Below are 18,342 nucleotides of genomic sequence, written 5' to 3'. Positions count from 1 at the left end.
ATTCAATTAAAATGGACAGAAATATGAAAACAATACAGCCGTGCTGTTACAACGAAGTTGATGAGATTATAAGCGTTGCAAATGCCTAAATTGCAAAACGGTTAAAACCGTAGTGTACGTTTAACTTTATAATTTACTGGTGCTATAAATTGAGACCGTACACAATATACCAAAATTTTGTAATTGTGCAATAAAATAAACAGGTACTAGATTTGTAAATAATTTTGCTAGTGCAAAATTGTTTAAATAATATTAAATGTATATTGGCTGTATTGTTAAATACGTTTACCTTAGTATAAATTAACGAATAAAAAAGGCTGATTTTCTTACGTCATCACGTGCGACATTTTGTGAAATAAATTTTCTATCGGACATTATCGGAATCGAAAAAGATTAAAAATTCTCAATAAATTCGCTTTATTATTATGCTTACAAAGCAGCCCACTTCTAAGCTTAAGCGTTATCTTGGTATAACGGCGGCCACTGTGTTCGTTGTGGAAGGGTTAGGAGCTGTGGTTACTTACGGAGTGTGGTACAAATTGAACACCGAAAGAGGTAAGAATTAATTTGAAATGCATTTTGTAGTAAAAAAGAAAGGTCATTGACATTTAGTTGTAATAAAAATGAAGGAATTATAATGTTAATGAACTTATTTACTTTCGTAAAATTTTTGGATTAGTAAAACTTAACAAAATTATGTCGAAAATGAACACATATGAAGATATAAAAATATGAAGAACAGAACAAAAGCCCTTAAAATGTCAATTTATGTTACTTCAAAATTGTTATTACGTTATTAAAATGTGCAATTTCATCATGGCTCTGAATACATCAAGTACTGATAAAGAGATTATAAAGGCAAGCAACAATCTAATTATTCCAATTATAAAATATAGAGCATAAATACATCATAGTTACATAACTAATTTTAGAAACTATTTGCCACCAGGTTTTGAAAAAGTTAGGAATTTTATACAGAATATTTTCTTTTAAAGTGCTAGACAGTGAACAAACAGAAATTTAGGTAAAACTGTACTTCCGTCCCCCCCCGTGGGAAACCCCCTTTAATATTTTTTTTAAATTTTGAGGTTACCTATGTATTTTATTAGGAATTGAGATTAAATAATTAGGGGATGCACATAATATTGAAAGAAATCAACCTCCTACATCTTACCCCTCACAAATAGTCTATAAGCTAGTTCTGAAACAATTAAATGGCTATTTAAACCTAGAATTTGATTATACTAAGGTCGACGGAACCCATATTCACAGGGAATGCTCCTGTAGTACCCCCCTACCCACCTATAAAACTCGCAACTCACAGTTCGACAGGTCATAATGTACAGTTTAGCCAAAATTTAGGTTTTAAAATGCAAATCCTTTTAAAAAGAAGGGTGTGGTTTAATTGTGGTGGCTGCCATTTCAGCCTTATGTCAAATATACATAGTGGACAGTTATTTCTTAACTCTGTTGTTTGCTAAAATTGATAGTGTAATACTGATTCTTTATTATTATATTAATGTATTGACACGCATATGCATATTGTAATTAAATAACTCTGATATTGAAATGAAATGAAATGATACTAACAAAACAAATACAGGTCTGTTATACTAACACATCTCCCAGACACACCTACGTTTTGTTAAGGATAACATTTAAACTTATGACTACATAATTATGTCTTCAACAAAAATAACTATTCTGCGCCAAATTACCTATCTCTTGCCCATTTTAGATTTCCGTCTTCACATGAAAAAGAACTACAACTGGGTATTGGAATCGTATTATACAATCGGTGAATACTTTGGCAACCTGAAAACCAGAGAGCTCGATCACAAAGTGTGGACTAACGAAGGCAAGATCTAACTTGGTGAGATGAACATTGCTGTTAAGGCCACATTTTGGGTGGCTTCATTCGGCACCCTCGGCTACGGCCTTTTTAAGGTTGTCAAACCTGATGATGAACTCCTCAAACAGGTCATTACTTGGTTTTTTATTTGTGTGTTGTGTGGTCACTGATCTACTGTCTCTTACTTTTTTTGTTAATAAAATTATTAATCCTATTCCAAAGTTCATATACCCATTAACAAATATTTGCTTTTGAATTTACTATGTGTATTACATTTATTATCCCTGTTACATATTTAAAAAAGAAAATTTTTCATACCCCTAAATGATAAGGGTTGTGCACCCTTAACATTTTTTTATTTATATGGCAACACAACTTTTGCCGGGTCAGCTAGAATAGATGTAAAAGTATTTTCTGAGATATTTCACAGTAAATTATCTATGGACTAATAATTGAGAGCTATTCATGTCTAGAATCAATTTTTACAAGAAATAAATATAGTTTAAAAAACTAAAAAAACACGCTTTCATGTTAAAATCAACTAAAAAGCAAAAAATTATCTTCAATCTAAGAATCAATTAAGGAACAGTAAATAGTTTAATTGTGAAAAAGTATGGGGTGCTCCATTTATCAGGTTCGAAAAGCGCCCCACACTTTTTCCACAATTATACTATTTAGTGTTCCTTAATTGATTCCTAGATTGAAGATTATTTTTTTCTTTTTAGTTGAGGGCGTTATAGATATGTTTCAGAACATTTGAGTTATAGGGAAATAACATTACTATTTTCTAAACTAAAAATCATGCTATAACAGTTATTGAAACTAAAAAGCAATTATTTGCAATGTAGTAACTTGCGATGAACTTTCTCACAGGCGCTTTATTTAATTTCGCCTGGAAAATCGTTAATCCTGAGGATGTTGATAAGGACAATGGTACAAAATTATTAAAATCGTGTATTGTCATCGGTTTTTTCGATAATTCTTCAAAATTTTGAATTAAACTGAACGTTCAAAGTGGATAGAAATCGGGTTCAAAGATTCCATTCTGTTACGTACATACATACATACAACCCAAGCTAATAAAAGCGTGTTAAAAAGTCTATAGTAAATATGCTTCTACAATATGAACCATAAATTTAATCTTATATTATTTGATTTTACAATTCCGTTTACTACAACTGCTTTTCCTTTCCTGCTTTTTTATGTCATTATTTTCATTATTTAAAAATCAAATATTTTTTTTAGCAATTAACAAACTCACCTTTTTCATACATGTAATATGTATGGATATTAAAATGTATAAGGTTTTTTTTAATATTTAGCATATATTTTATTATTTAACTTTTTATGGTATACCGTATATAATATACAGTAAATCAGTGTCCAACACACAAACATTGACTCAATCATAACTATGAACTCATCATGTTTGATCCTATATGAAATATTAATATAGATAAGATTAAAAGAATTACCATAATGTGTAAAATTGTCCTAATTTTGGAAATTTTACTTGAAACCCAAGGTATATTCATTTAGCTTTAATCATTAATAATAAACATTAAAAGTTCAGCTTTTTTCATGAAATTTATGTGCCATATAATCCAAATGAGGAGAAATAGGGTTGTAATCTTAGAAAAGCTGTGATTTGTACCACAGATATGTTGCTGTCCATAAAGTCTTGGTAGCTGGACAGGCTTATGCATGTTAGGAAGGCTGCCTTGGTATACAGTAGCACTACGAAACTTTTATGAATTAAGGGTGGAGCTGCCAAAGTAAATAAGTGGATGTGAAGCATTGGCCAAATTTCTGATTTTGAGAATGTTTACTTGATTTTAGTTTACATTATGTATCACTAACTCAGTTTTCATATACTAGTAAGGCTCAGAACTCACGGAGCGGATAAGCGCCGATACGGATCCGAAACACCAAATAAATATCGGTGAAATATAGTTGCCAATTTCATGGTGCCATGTATACCTGGGGCTCTCGTTCCAGCGGCAAGTTACTTGCAATAGATAAAAGCGATAGAAAATAGCTCCGTAAGTTCTTGGTCTAACATTTGGTAAATTCCAAGCATTCAAAAATTAAAAAAAATGTTTTTTTTGAATGTTGAAACATACAATACAAGATTGTAAGAAGCATGCCACATTTAGAATTTTGTGTTTTTCAGTATGACCAAAATTCCAAATTTACGGACGCTCGAAGAGTATCTCAAGACACAGTAACAGCATTAAAGGAGGCCGCGAATCCCACAAGTGACGTGAGCAAGAAAATCGACGATTTATTGAAAAAATGAGCGACAAGCCTAACATATTAGAACGACTGAGTAGGCGAGATGCACAGCGGTTAGAAAAACTACAAAAGGCGCACAAGGCACGAGAAGAAGTCGACGCTTCGGACGAAAACGAAGATTACTTCTCTGGAGCTTTCAAAATTAGATCCGAATATGTAGAACAGTTACTTGCCGAAGTTCCCACTTTAGATACAAAGGTTTTGCCGTCACACTTCGATAATATAAAGCGAGAAGTAAATGAGTTACAAAAGTATGTGGTTACATCGTCGTTTTTCCTCAAGGAGTTCAACATGAGAAAATATTTGGGTATAGTACAGAATTTACAAACGAAATGCTACGAATTGGAAGATATATATGTTCCACGGAAGAAGTTTGGATTCACTAGGAAAAAGTTGCCGAAATCCCCCAGTCAGAAACAGAATTCTGTTGACGAAAATGATAGTGCCGGCAAACTGGATAGCAATAAATGGGATGACAAATTATTTGGATTCGATTCTAAAGAAAATATGGTACTGTCACTCGATAATGATGAGTTATATCAAAGGGATGTAGCGTTACGTAATCTGAAAAATTGTACTGTAGGACTTAGAGGCGTGATGGGCACCTTACACTTGACGAACCTAGACAACTGCGTTATTCTCACCGGGCCAGTGACGTCATCCGTTTTTGTAGAAAAGTGCACTAATTGTAAAATCGTCACCGCCTGCCAACAGCTCAGAATGCACACTTCAGTCAAATGCGATATATACTTACATGTGACCAGTAAAGGTATCGTCGAAGATTGCACAGAGATTCGTACCGCACCATACAATTTGCACTACGACGATCTAGAGAAACATTTCAATATGTCCACATTACTTAGAAATAGCAATAATTGGGACAGATTAGACGATTTCAATTGGTTGGCGCCGGATATTCCGTCGCCTAATTGGTCAGTATTGGACTCCTCTCAGCGTGTGTACGACTGGCACGATTGGTGGTCAAAAGTACCTTCATAGTAGTTAAAAATTGCAATTGTTTATAACGAAGATGATTTAGGCAACTAAGTCAAGAACATTAACAAATTACTTGCTCATTTATGGTCATACGACAAAACAAATACTTTCTACAAGGCGAAGCTGAATTGAAAGTTCAGTATTAAATCAGCTTCGTTATAAACGCACCCCATTTATTTCAAGCTTCTACATGCCAGTGCAGCATTTTGTAGTTCATGCCTAATCCTTTTGTCTTACTCAAATAAAAATATATCCATTTTTAGTTTAAAAAAAAATATTGTTACAGTGGAATTAAAGATATGAAAATTTAAATTAATGGAAAATTTACAAATATAAAGTCATTCTATCCAAATTTTTCGTAGCCATAACTAATTAACCTTTCTGTAAAATACTCTTATTAATATATAACCTGCAACTAATTTCATATACTTATATAATTATAATATTGTTATAAAGTATCTAAGACTTATTCAACTTAAATAAATGGTTTTTGTAAATTTAAATTTTCATGAGGAAAAACCAATTTTTTTTAACCAGGTCCCTTGAAATTATAATGAAATTTGATAATTCCCAGTGCTATACCCATGTCAGAATAAATCCATCAGAATATCATTTTCCACTTTCAAAAAATCTCGATGTTTTTTCGTAAGAACAGCATCCTATAAAACATGTAAAATCCTTTGATTTTATAAGTGTATTTTGTAGATAGTACCTAAATCTTAGAAATCAAGCAATGTATAGGAACTCAAATTAGGTGTTTGCTACGAAAAGCGTTTGTAATCTGAGATATTCACTCCTAAATTTAAAATGTAACTGCTTGATTTAACACGATAGCATTTATTAAATTGAATAATTTATGAATAAAACAATTATTACTAACTATGTCTTTTATTTATTTATTCATAAGTGACTTGGTATTTGAAATATATGTACTATCCGTGGGATAACGAGGAAAAATAAATAAAACAATTATAACAATAAATATGAATTTATTTCTACATTGAAAATATATAAAATGGTCAAAATGTTGAAACATCACAGTGTCTATCTATATTATTATTAAATAATGTTATGAACTATAGGCCAAGTTAAGCAAAATAAATGTAAAATATTGTATCATAAATAAATAACGTAATAAATTCTTTTTTAAGTTTGTGAACACAGTATCTTATAATTATTGAAAATTTTATTGATATATTTTACACAAAATTATTATTACAAAAGAAAATACATGACAATATTTGAAAATATGCAAATAAGTTTCAAACTGTGCATATTTTATTTGTCTAAAATTATTTTCTAGTACTTAAATATTTAGGAATACATAGGTATGAATGTAGTTATTCCAAATTCAGATTATATAGAAGCAATGTGTTTAAAACTAAATATTTTTTACATTATGATGTGAGATAATCATAAGTATTTATGGCAATGGTTCCCAACCTTTTCGACCGCTAAATTTGCTAATATTGTTATTCGTTATATCGACGGCGTACGAATTAAACAAATTTTAAATATTTTGACATAATTATATTACTTTTATAGTCCTAAACTGTGCAATCAAAGGTTAGGAACCAATGATTTATACAAATGTGCAGGAATAAACAACTATTACTATATGTAATGTAAATGTTTCTTATTAATTACATAAAATCAATGCATTTTATATAATGTCATAGTTAATAAAGAAGTTGTAGCGACTTTTCTTTAATGAATTTTATTTGGACCATGTAGGTATAAAATCATTTCTAATATATAACGTAGTGTGACCTAAAATTGAGAAGGCGAATAATAAATATAATCTCATTAAAATAAATGCCAATAATAAATCACACGTTTAATCAAATTATTGCTTTCATTACAAAACTTAGTTTCAATGGTTAATACAAATGTACGAGTATAATATATAGTACGAGTAATTATTTAAAATATTGTCTTTTCAATCTTTAGAGTACATACAGAAGTATTCGTTACTCTGTAATAATTATTCTTACGTGAAATGGAATTGATATGTATAAAATGGCGAAAGTTCGAATTAAAAATAAATGCAATTTAGGGCTTTTCCTGTCGCTCGTGTTTAATCCCGCACACACTGCCAACGCACACATGGATTAACTAGCCGCTGTCTTCGAGACTTGTGTACGTGTGCGCGTGAAACGATAGGCAAGTAGTGCGCGTGTGGGCGTAAACCCGCGTGACAGGAAAACACGTTTAATGTGTGTAAACTAATTCCATTAAAAGCTTTCGAGAGAGCTTTTGAAAATTGAGCATTTTTGTAAACCTTATATTGTAGAAGGTATGTATCATAATATTCGTGTATTAAAGGTTTTGTATGTCTAGAAGGAGTATATAAAATGGTAGAATAAGGAACATATTAGCCATAAATATTTTAGGAGATTGTTACATAATATGTTATAAGAGATTCTTAAAAATGTTAATGAATATACACATACAGAGTTAAGTACGAAACTATATAAACAAACCCAAATTCTTAATTCGAAAAACAGATCGACATTATCAAATGTTGCTAGTCAATGTATTGTAGTGTTGCCAATCGACTAGAATAAAATTAGACATAATAGATAAAATAAATGGCGTAGTGATTACAAAAAGACAGTCATCTTTGAAATGTCAGAAAACGTAAGGTTTATCGAATTAAAAATTAGGCTTTATTTTTTATTTATTACAATTTCTTAACGCAGATTCATAAGAATATATAAAAGCTATTTATAGTAGGTATGTAAAGTTATAATTTTTACAATATTATGTAAAATTATCTGGCAAGGGAATCCTAGAATAAGTGATTTTATTTTCATTTTAATATATATCCCAATCCAGTAATCCAGGCAAGTCAATGGATTATGATCGTTGAGGACCATATTCGATTGCCTTATATTATGTAACTTTCATCAATATGTTATCGTGTATGCAACATACATAGTATGAACGTGGTAGTTATAATAGTTCGAAGAAAGACAAGGAGTATTATATATTATGTGCTGATGGTTTTTGCTATTATATAACTGGTATAACATTAACATTATGTAATAGAAAAACTAAAAAAGAAAGTATAGCAGATGTACAATTAAATTTATTATCAGTTTTGTGCTTGCATTGTTAATATAAAATGTAGAAAAAATAAAAATATTATTGCCATTTTTGTGACTTAAATAAAAATAATTATAAATTTGAGAATTAAATATACGAAAATAAGATAACACACTTAAAATATTGTTATATACTAAACCAAAATAGAAATCTAAACTTAAATTCAATGATACACATTACAATTTATTTTACTCCTTAAAACAATTATGTTGCAAATAAACTAAATTCATAAGAAAATAATAAAATAAAATAATTATTTTATACTTTTAAATACCTTATGTAATAAATAATATAAAGCGGAAATTTAGGGCTTTCAAAAGAAATGCGGAATTTTAATTCGGAAATATATTATTGTATTTTTCTTCAAAAAACAATTAAATTTTGTCATATATTTTTATAGGTGTATTTCTAAGCTGTTACTCAAATTGTTTCATAATTTCACGAATAAATATATTAATAAAATAATTGTTATATAAGAGTTACGTAAATACTTATTACGAATGCTTGATTTTAATAATATATTTTTACCATTGCTAACATTTTATACAAGTCATCATAAGTAGAGACACGCCTACTACGTAAATAAAAATTCTAAAATACTTAAAAAAGATTAAGTATCTTTTATTTTAATCAATGATGTGTATCAAATATTAATGGACATTATTCCATTAACATTATCTGTTAACATTAGCTACTTTCCGGTAACAATCTACAAACATAAGCAATGATAAAATGACATATTAATTATAATAGTTGATAATAAGAATCAACTCATACATACAGGTATGGAATTAATAATTACATATTCAACACGAATTCCTATCGTAATTTAACTGAGAAGTATGATTGAAAAATTCATGAAGTTAATCTTATCTAATGGATATCTATGTGACATATATTTTCAATTATATTTCAATGTTACACTCAGCCCATTAATTTAGTAGCAATTTCGTAATAATATTTTTGTAAATTTGCAGTGGTATCGTAGAAAAGTGGTATGGACTACGTGTACATTTAAAACGACCCTACGTGAAGTTTAACGTTCAGAGGGCTAGGCACTTTAGTTATTTAACTTGAGTTAATGTTTGGGTCAGCTACTAACATCTGTTATTAATAAATCAATCTTCACATTTGAATCAAAGATCGATCATCAAAGATCGAAATTTGACAATTTCTAGTTCGAAGAAATTATGTAATATCGATCTTTGGTAGGCAAAGAATGGATAGATCGATTATCAATAACAGGAGAATGTCAGCTTGATAAAGCTAGTCTACAAATTGCGAATCACGATGATATTATATGACGTCACTACTTAGTATAATGAGACGTACGTTAAACCATATCACGTCGAACACTTATTAGACAACTTCAATACAATATCCTCACAAATTCATTTTGACGTAATGATAATTTGTAATCGAATGTCCAATAAAATTGTATTGTTTAATATGTGCGTGTTTCGTATCATATTCTAATAATAATTGTTTTCATACTTATTTTATATCAGATTATTCGATTATTTCAAACCTAATTTACACTTTACCGAATAAGTACATTCACCTCGTATGTCTCTCGTACCACCTACCACATCTCGTCTACCACCGTCTACCACCTCGTTAATTTATTTTCACCCTTTATGTTACATTTTTTCTATGTACAGGAGGCACAAATCCGTACGTAATTAAACGATATATCAACTTATTAGGTTTATTCACTTTTTTATGCGATCATAGTATTGATAAAAAATAAAAAGTATTTTTATCAAGAAGGCATATTCTGTATGCAAATTATTATCTATTTAATAAATTTAATTGATGTGAGCGTTCCACTATCATTTTCAGAAAAAGGGCCGATATATGTACTAAATAATATGTAGAATTATTTTAAAAAAATATGTAATTTTACAATGTTTTATATTCAAAATAAAAGAAAACTAAACTATTCCTTCTAAGATATATACATAAAAGAGTAAATTAATAGTTATAATCTCAAAATATGTAAATGAAAATTTGGATATATAAATTAAATAGTAAAAAAATAGTTAAAACACTATAAAAGCAAAACCAGTCATTTTTCACACATAAGTATATCTCAAACTTCAATTGCATTCAAATTTTACTGAAACTCGACTATCAGTAAATGAATATTGTATTGTCAGTGTTACCCAATCAAATATTAAGTTTTTATCTATGATCTAAGTCCAGTGGTTCTTAACCTATTTATTGCCACATTAAATAAAGTTGAACACACAATAAATTATATATTATAGTGTAGACTGCTCACTTGTGACAAGTAATTGTGTACAATAGTTAATTTTTGATAAAAAAAAAATAACTTCTACTCGTATAATCATTTGAACATGTGTGTACTGGGATTAATGAATGAGCAATATTATACAAACACGTAATTTGTTTCAATAATAATAATAGCAAATCATTGTTTTGCCAGTCTATCAAAAATTTTAATTTTAAATGTTATTGCTGCCCTTTTTTCTGTCTGTTAACACATTATTGTATACTGCGCCCGTACTTTTTCTTATTTCGATCTTTAGAGTAGGTTAGATTGACAAAAACATTGTTTCTTGAGCGATAAGGCTTTACGCATACAATTATGTCAAGTGTGAATTAAAATAAATCCCGGATTTTGGTGGACGCACGACCGTGCGTCTAGATTAGAATCAAATTATTTATACTCACAATTCACAATGGAGCGTTGTGGATTATGCTCCAACCCTCACAATAAAGTAGATTTGACTTGATTTGACTCTTTTATGGGAGATACCCGTGCCCAGCAGTACATAAAAACGCTGTCATTTATTGTACAATTCTTTATCGAAGATTTATTAACTCCAGGCTTAGATAAGTATAGATATCTCACCACCTTTTAATTGAAGGAAGCCATTTAATGGCTCAAACGGCTAACAATTCCGTTAGCCAATTTAATGGCTGTCATGGTGTAATTTACAACACAGTTTACAGTTTTGACAATTTCAATTGTCAAAACTGGTTACGTTTTCTTGTTAGGAGTGAGTAATCTTTACTAATCTATGCCTTTAGGTTAAGAACCACATGTAGTAGGGTAGTCAGGCTCACCAGTTGGGCTTCTTGTGTGTGATGGTCCACTGCTGGTAGGTGTTGTGGGGGTCACAGGGCGCTAGACCCAGGGTTCTGGAGTGTGGCTGCAGTGTTAGGCAGTGGCTGTGCAGACGGTGCACTAGTTGGTTGTGGTCCTCGTCGTATCTGGAATTTCAAAGTAGTAAATAAACTAAAGGTTATATACAATTTTCTATTACAAGGGCGCAAAATAAAGCGTTGCCAAATTGCTCATGACCCTAATTATGATGCTGGTAATCAACCCCAGGCAGTGATAGCCTTGTGGTTAAGAAACTCGGCCTCTCGATTGAGGGGTCCGAGGTTCAAATCCCAGGCACCTACGATTTTTCCAAGTTATGTGCGTATTACAAATTAATTATCACTTGCAAAACGGTGAACGAAAACATCGTGAGGAAACCTGCATACCTGAGAGATTTATAAAAAAAAAATATCTCAAAGGTATATGAAATCTACCAATACGCACTTGGCCAGCGCGGTGGACTATGGCCTAATCCTTCTCATTATGAGAGGAGACCCGTGCCCAGCAGTGGGACGTTAATGGGTTGATGATGATGAATCAACCCCAATATTATTCGAGTTGTAGGTAATTTAAGCTGTTTTTAGGTACATTCAATTGTGATAAATATTTTTTTGCTAAACATCTAAAACGATAAAAACTAGTAAAGTAAAATAAAAATTGTCTTACACAAAAAATGCAATGCAATTTGGCAACCAAGTTACAAATTTCCTGATTTTATTCCTGAAGTGGAATCTTTATCAAACCAGTTAGTTCGAAGTTTCGAACATTTTGCTTTGATTATTTTATATCTTTAAGCCAATCGCAATAAAAATCGTTTCATTAAGACAAATCCGAAACTTCCGTAACAGATGTGCAGTGTAGACTAGAACGTATATTTACCTCCAAGGTCCATCAACAGTGCCGAGCCTACAGATGGCCTGCTTGATGCTATCCATGTCACCCTCGACACAGCGTTCTCCAACCCCTAATTGCCCAGCTTCGTTTAGCCTGAATAGCTGGTTGTTGCCAGCGCCGTGGCAGGTTGATGTACCTGGAAAGAATTAGGGGTAAATACATGGTAAGAGGTGGAGATAGACCTAAAGAATCCTGAAAAGTGTTTTCATATATGAAAATAAAACAGAAAATGCACAAAGAATTCTCGTTATAAGAGGGCGATACTTAAGACTCCTTTGGTGTTCTAAAAGTCCATAGGCGAAGATGCTTACGATGAGTAAAAAATTCGCCTGAAGAGTACTAAAATGTACTAAAATTATTTTTGCAATCCAAATATGCTTTTTATGCAATTTATAAAGGAACGACAATAACTAGAATATAGATATGAAGAAAGAGATAAATTAGTTTTTGTTAATTCCATTTCGTTAAATAATATCGATGGACAATTATGGCACGTTTTGTGCTCCCCTTTGGAATAATTAGAAGTCCGTTAAAAATTAACGTTTTTTCGAATCAACAAAGAATACTTACCAATATAAGCAGGCGCAGCTTTACCCATCGTATCTAAACATACTCCACTGGCTTTATTCTTCACCATACCCCACAGAACGTTTTTCGGCAGTTTTGGGAATTTATCATACACATCATAAGCCACATTCTCCATAAACCAGCCGAAATCCTTGCATTTCAATTTCTCCTTCAACGCAGTCTGTTCGCTGATGTCGCCCATATCCAAGAACCGAGCCATCGGCTCTCTTGTATAGAAATATTCTTTGTGTTCTTCATCGAACCATGTTTCAATAACCCTCTTATAGTTTATTGTAATTAGAGATCCTTTCCTGTTCTTCGCTAATGACCCGAAGGAGTAGGGCATGAAAGCCCTGTAAACGTGCCCGACTCTCGAGCAGGGAACCCATTCGATGCTACCACCGCACTGCCAGATTTTGAAGCTAAGTTCGAAGTTTTCTCCGCCCCATACTAATAGACCAGGATCATACGCCCCTATCTCCAGGAAGTAGCGTCTGTTTATCGCGAAAAGACCTCCAGCGTGCGTTGGACTCTTGTAGGGCTCTGATTTATGTTTGTGAAGATTAGCTTCCCTGTCTGGCACCTCGTTTTCCTTGTACAACATACCCCATTCGAAGATACCCCGATAATTAGTACCGTGCTGATAAACTGGTCTGTATTCGAAAGTTTTGTGGTCGACACCATCTATAACTGGTACTGTCATGATCCTGTAGTCTCTGTATATAGGAGCTAGGAGAGGAGGTAGCCAGTTAACATTGACCTCGCAATGGGCGTCTAAAAATACTATGACGTCACCAGTGGCCTCTTGGGCTCCCCTGGACCGAGTTCGAATTAAACCTTCTCTTTGACTGTTTCGTATCAAACGGACTTTGCCGTTCCAACGCTTAATATAAGTGTCGAGATTTTGTTTCAAGTTATCTTTGTCAGAATAATCGTCGACCTGTGAATAAATTTGTTTTGTGAATATTTCAGTTCGAGAAATAAAAATTACCACTTAAAATGTTTGAAGTTATAATTATTTAAGCACAACATAAGAAAGATAAAAGTATTGGCGAATCGATTTTTGTAACGAGAACGGTTACGCTGGAATGTTACGTTATGATAATGTTATTTAATTTTTATCGATTTATAGACATGATACTATGATCGCGTGCGATACGAATACGATACTGTAAGAATACTATATGATATTATGTACCAATAATTTGTTTAATAGTTTCACTTCTTAGCGTGTATTTTCAAATGTTGTACTTAACATCGACGAAAACTAGGTAAGCTTTCACAAAGTAACTATTTGTGGATATATTATTACATTACTCACACCACTAGAGAACGGTCTGTCATACAAACATTTCATCACTTGCCGCTACCTCTACTAGCATATTATATTAAGCTACACATCCACTTACCAACACGACTTCATGGAGTATATTCGGCGGGGAGCGATCAATGACCGTGTGCACAGTCCGCATTAGGACGGAGAAGCCCTCGTTGTGGAACACTATGATCACGGAAGTCTTCGGCAGATCTTCCGGATAGTGCCAGTACTTGCACTCGTCTAGCCGAGTGTCCGGGACGGTCCTGTCGACAAGTTACAATTGATTTCATTTCAACCAATTGAAATAGCAACGATTTTGCGTTGCTATTTCAATTCAAAAATACAATACAAATAGCAAAAGCTATTTGTATTGTATTTTCATTACTTCGAATGTCAATTAGTTTACATAATCTGCCATACATATTTACATTTGTCCAGGTCTGGAGCTATACGAAATCAATCACTATTGCCTGACCGAAGCTTCGCCTTTGGCCGCTTTAGGCAAAAAAAAATATTTTTCAGCATTTTCGGCTCAAACTTTTGGCTGAAAATACGGAGAGTAATATTATTCGAGCATCCCATTATTTGGCGTATCCTGCAGCCTAAAACTGCTTTTCACATTTAAAACATAATATAAGGCGTCGTTGAATTTTTTGTTTTCATAATTATTTTTTAGTATAATCAACAATTATAAGGTACGTTTGATAAGAATAGATTCGCTATGTTATATTGCCAACACCATGAATTAATTGTTGAAGTGGCGATAATTATACATAAACACGGCTGTCAATAATAATGTACGTAAGAATACTTTATTGTATTAATATTTTACTTGACTAAAGCAGCTCTAATTCGGAGGGTTCGAATCCCGACGCAAACTTACGTGTTTATTAGAAAATAATTTTCACTTGTTTAAACGGTAAATGCAAACATTGTGAGGAAACCATGAGGAAACTCGCACTCCCGAGACTTCAGTTCTTAAAAGAAGTTTACCAATCCGCACTGGATCACCGCTGGACTAGGGCTTCAACTCCTTTCTCTTTAACAGGAGAACGTTTCAGCCCAGCAGTTGGACAATGATGGGTTGAAGACGACAACAAGTACTTGAATGCACATTTATGCTGATCCCATGAGAATCATATTTAAAAACTCCCACAATTCGAAAGTTGTAACTTTAAAAACTTCGTGAATTTGAAACTTATAACCAACATTTTAACAACAGACTTTTGTAGACCAGCAAAAAGACATTTCCTGATATTATTGGTGTTGGTTTGGTTGTGTAAGTTAAGAAAAGTTATCGTACATTAACTTGCCGGTTGAGTGATCTTACCTGCAATGGTTGCTGCCATAAATCATCTGATGTTACATAAAGAAGAAGTGAAATGTAGGCAGCTAATAAAAATAAACTAGAAAAAAGTACAAAGACCAGGAAGATAATTGGTGGCAAACTGTATGTATGAGTCATAGACAATGTAGACAATTAGATGTATTTAAATTATCTGTAGCTTTTGTATGTCCTTGTATGCCCTTGTATCATACCATAAAATAGAGGAAATTTAGCTAAATAGCATTTAGTATTTACTTTGATAAAATGTGACTTGATCACATTTATGTAGGATTTTTTTATGATTTAGTTATGATTGGCTGAACAGAAAGTTATGAACATTGTACACTTCAATTAACAAAGATTGGCCTTCCAATGATTGCTAAACCACATTACATTTTATATGATAATGGCCGAATATACTTTTATTAAAAATGTTTGAGATCTTGTGCTTCCAACAGTATTCTACTTTTACACATTTTGGATGGTTTTTTTTTACTAATTAATTAATGTTAGATATACATCATATCTCAGAATGAGAAAGATTAGCCGTAGTCAACATACATTTGAGTTTTTAAGATGCCTCAGGTATGCAGGTAAGCAAGTGATAGTTTTTTTGTAATACGGACAAAAATCGGAGGTGCATGCCAGGGACTCGATCCTCAATGATAATAAATTACATCACATAATGAAGAGTCAAAAATCTCACCTGTTCATAGCAATATCATCTGAAGCAGCTATGTTCATCCCATACTCGCTCTCTGAGTCCGCGATGTCATTTGCCCGGTCCTGAGACATGTGATAAGGCTTGCCCTCCTCACCAGGACCTTTCACCACCCTCTTCACTTTGGGTTCAAAGTTGCCGAGCTCTAAAATACAAATTAAGTAATTAATATAAAGTATATCATGCTATGGGACCTATATCTAGTAGTATTAAAATGAGTGTTGAAGTCATGTATACCATTACTTAAGCTGCAACTTTTAATTTATATATTAAACTTATACATGAATATACACTTTTAAGGTCTATCTATACTATTATAGGTATAACTATTGTTTGTCTGATTCAACAAGTATTGCAGAAAAACAACTGAACTACATATCATGAAAATATGTTTAAATCACCATTTCACGTAAAAATCCAGCATTTAGTTTTTTTTTCTAACACCTTTGAAGGTGGTAGAGCGCTTTGTGGTTCGACTCCGGTGGCATCACCTATACACCAATTTCCACCTAGTAACAGCACTGTTAGGCGCTGCTGTGTTCCGGTTTGAAGGGTGTGGTAAGGGAGACAGACCTTTCCGAGGCGTTCCAACTTAGTCCAGCTTAGTCGAGGTAGCGGGTAGCGGCTTATCTGTGGTCGACCTCAGGTAGGAATACCTAATCCTAGCTGGGATTGATTACAGATGTCCATGGGCGGCAGTAGCCACTTACCATCAGGTGGACTGCATGCTCGTCTGTTATCTCTATATTATTAAAAAAAAAAACCTATATAAGGACACTTGTGTATTTGAGACAAACATAATGACACCATAACTGTCAAAATTCATCCAGCTGTTAGTTACATCCGAGGGAATAAAGAAAGACAAACATACAGAATACACACGAAAAACAACCCTGCCTTGACAGTCTGGTAAAAATGTGTTTCAATTATGATTACACTTAGACTGCTATAAATATATAACATTATAATAAGGTGAGACAGATATACAGACAAAAATGCCTTGTTAAATTTGTGTACTTTATAGATATACAAACTTTATAATGCATAGCAAAGTGCATTCAAGTTATGTGACCCTTAAATTGGCTAAATGTCAGGGACAAAAGCTTTTTTATTTTTGAATATCAGAACTGAACATGCTACTTTTTATGTTATTCAATACTAATCTAATTTGTCACACATATAATTATTACACTATAATATTATACTTTATGTGTGTACTTAGATATTTCAAACAGGTTTATAATGCTATCAGTTTTAGGAATATTACCTACTTCTTTCCAATTTATGTTTACTACAAATTTAATGTATTTTTCCTAGATAAGAATTTTACATATTGACTTACAAAATTATATACATACATACTTCTTTCTCAACATAATAGGTAAGTATGAAAGGCTATAAGTCGTTTAAGACTTTACAACGGAATTTCCACCGAGCATGCATTCATAAAACTGCAGAAAATAACAAAAAATGCTCCCACATTATCGCTGTTTTCAATCTTATTTCGTCACTCGTACACAGCAGCACACGTGATAAAAACATCACGCATCGCCGGCACAGTAGGGCATATAACTGTACTTGGGAAAGTTGCAGTCAGATGAATGTTATTCGCTTCTTACCTGTTTTGAGTGTAGGATACACATCTCGGTGGAACTTGTAGTAGCTCGCTTGAGGGTCAGCGAGCACCACATCGTTCTGAACACTGCCAACGTTCAAATTCGAGTAACTGTGCAGAGCGTAGATCAACAACAACAAAATCACACACACGCCGGCCATGCGGAAAATCCTCCCGCGTCTAACATTCGTGATTCTCATTTTTATGCTTTTGCTAATTTAACATCACAGTAAAAACGCATAAAGTTTTAAATTTACGGAATCGTGTCCGTGTCGAAAGAACACTCGATGACGTTTATTTATTTTATTATTGAGTTGACGTCTACAAGTACATGACAACGTCAACGGTTACGTCCCATTATAGGAAAATGATCTATTAGACTATACAAATTTCTTCTAAAATGTGTTTAAAGTATGTATAAGCATTTAAAAATATAATTGAATTTACAAATTATTTCATAATTATTCCAATCTATAATATTATTGACAAAGTATCTATTAGACTGGAACTTACAAG

General features: G+C 32.4%; 2 protein-coding genes across 3 annotated transcripts; one reads left to right on the top strand and one right to left on the bottom strand.

The window, feature by feature from the left end:
• Nucleotides 1–1,738: 1,738 nt before the first annotated feature.
• Nucleotides 1,739–6,022, top strand: TBCC (Tubulin-binding cofactor C). Of its 2 annotated transcripts, XM_073083093.1 has the most exons (3): nt 1,745–1,980; nt 4,026–4,119; nt 4,173–6,022. In XM_073083093.1, the coding sequence occupies exons 1-3, from the start codon at nt 1,879–1,881 to the stop codon at nt 5,144–5,146; spliced, it is 1,170 nt and encodes a 389-aa protein (XP_072939194.1). In that variant the 5' UTR covers nt 1,745–1,878; the 3' UTR covers nt 5,147–6,022. The 2 variants fall into 2 exon arrangements, with proteins under 2 accessions (XP_072939193.1, XP_072939194.1); XM_073083092.1 differs by having other exon boundaries at nt 1,739–1,873; nt 4,026–6,022.
• A 90-nt stretch (nt 6,023–6,112) lies between these two features.
• On the bottom strand, nt 6,113–18,151 carry Pgant7 (N-acetylgalactosaminyltransferase 7). Its single transcript, XM_073083084.1, has 6 exons — nt 17,831–18,151; nt 16,197–16,356; nt 14,255–14,426; nt 12,849–13,785; nt 12,264–12,414; nt 6,113–11,491 (listed from the first exon to the last, which is right to left on the bottom strand). Exons 1-6 carry the CDS (start codon nt 18,024–18,026, stop codon nt 11,341–11,343), a joined length of 1,767 nt encoding a protein of 588 aa, XP_072939185.1. The 5' UTR covers nt 18,027–18,151; the 3' UTR covers nt 6,113–11,340.
• Between the last annotated feature and the right edge of the window lie 191 nt (nt 18,152–18,342).

Source organism: Epargyreus clarus, unplaced genomic scaffold (genome assembly GCF_041222505.1).
Source record: "Epargyreus clarus isolate Ecla_fem2 unplaced genomic scaffold, WU_Ecla_fem_2.2 ptg000018l, whole genome shotgun sequence".
NCBI classification, from domain to species: Eukaryota; Metazoa; Arthropoda; class Insecta; order Lepidoptera; family Hesperiidae; genus Epargyreus; species Epargyreus clarus.
Note: the sequence above shows the minus strand (reverse complement) of the source record. Positions and strands in the feature narration are given on the sequence as shown.

What these genes read in the sequence shown, in the direction of transcription:
- Pgant7 (XM_073083084.1), bottom strand. Translation starts at nt 18,026, where the DNA reads ATGAGAATCACGAATGTTAGACGCGGGAGGATTTTCCGCATGGCCGGC. An exon ending in GTATCCTACACTCAAAACAG is followed by an intron (nt 16,357 to 17,830) that starts GTAAGAAGCGAA and finishes TTTGTATTTTAG; the next exon opens with AGCTCGGCAACTTTGAACCC. An exon ending in GATGATATTGCTATGAACAG is followed by an intron (nt 14,427 to 16,196) that starts GTGAGATTTTTG and finishes ACTTGTCGACAG; the next exon opens with GACCGTCCCGGACACTCGGC.
- TBCC (XM_073083093.1), top strand. Translation starts at nt 1,879, where the DNA reads ATGAACATTGCTGTTAAGGCCACATTTTGGGTGGCTTCATTCGGCACC. An exon ending in ATGATGAACTCCTCAAACAG is followed by an intron (nt 1,981 to 4,025) that starts GTCATTACTTGG and finishes TGTGTTTTTCAG; the next exon opens with TATGACCAAAATTCCAAATT. An exon ending in GAATCCCACAAGTGACGTGA is followed by an intron (nt 4,120 to 4,172) that starts GCAAGAAAATCG and finishes CTAACATATTAG; the next exon opens with AACGACTGAGTAGGCGAGAT.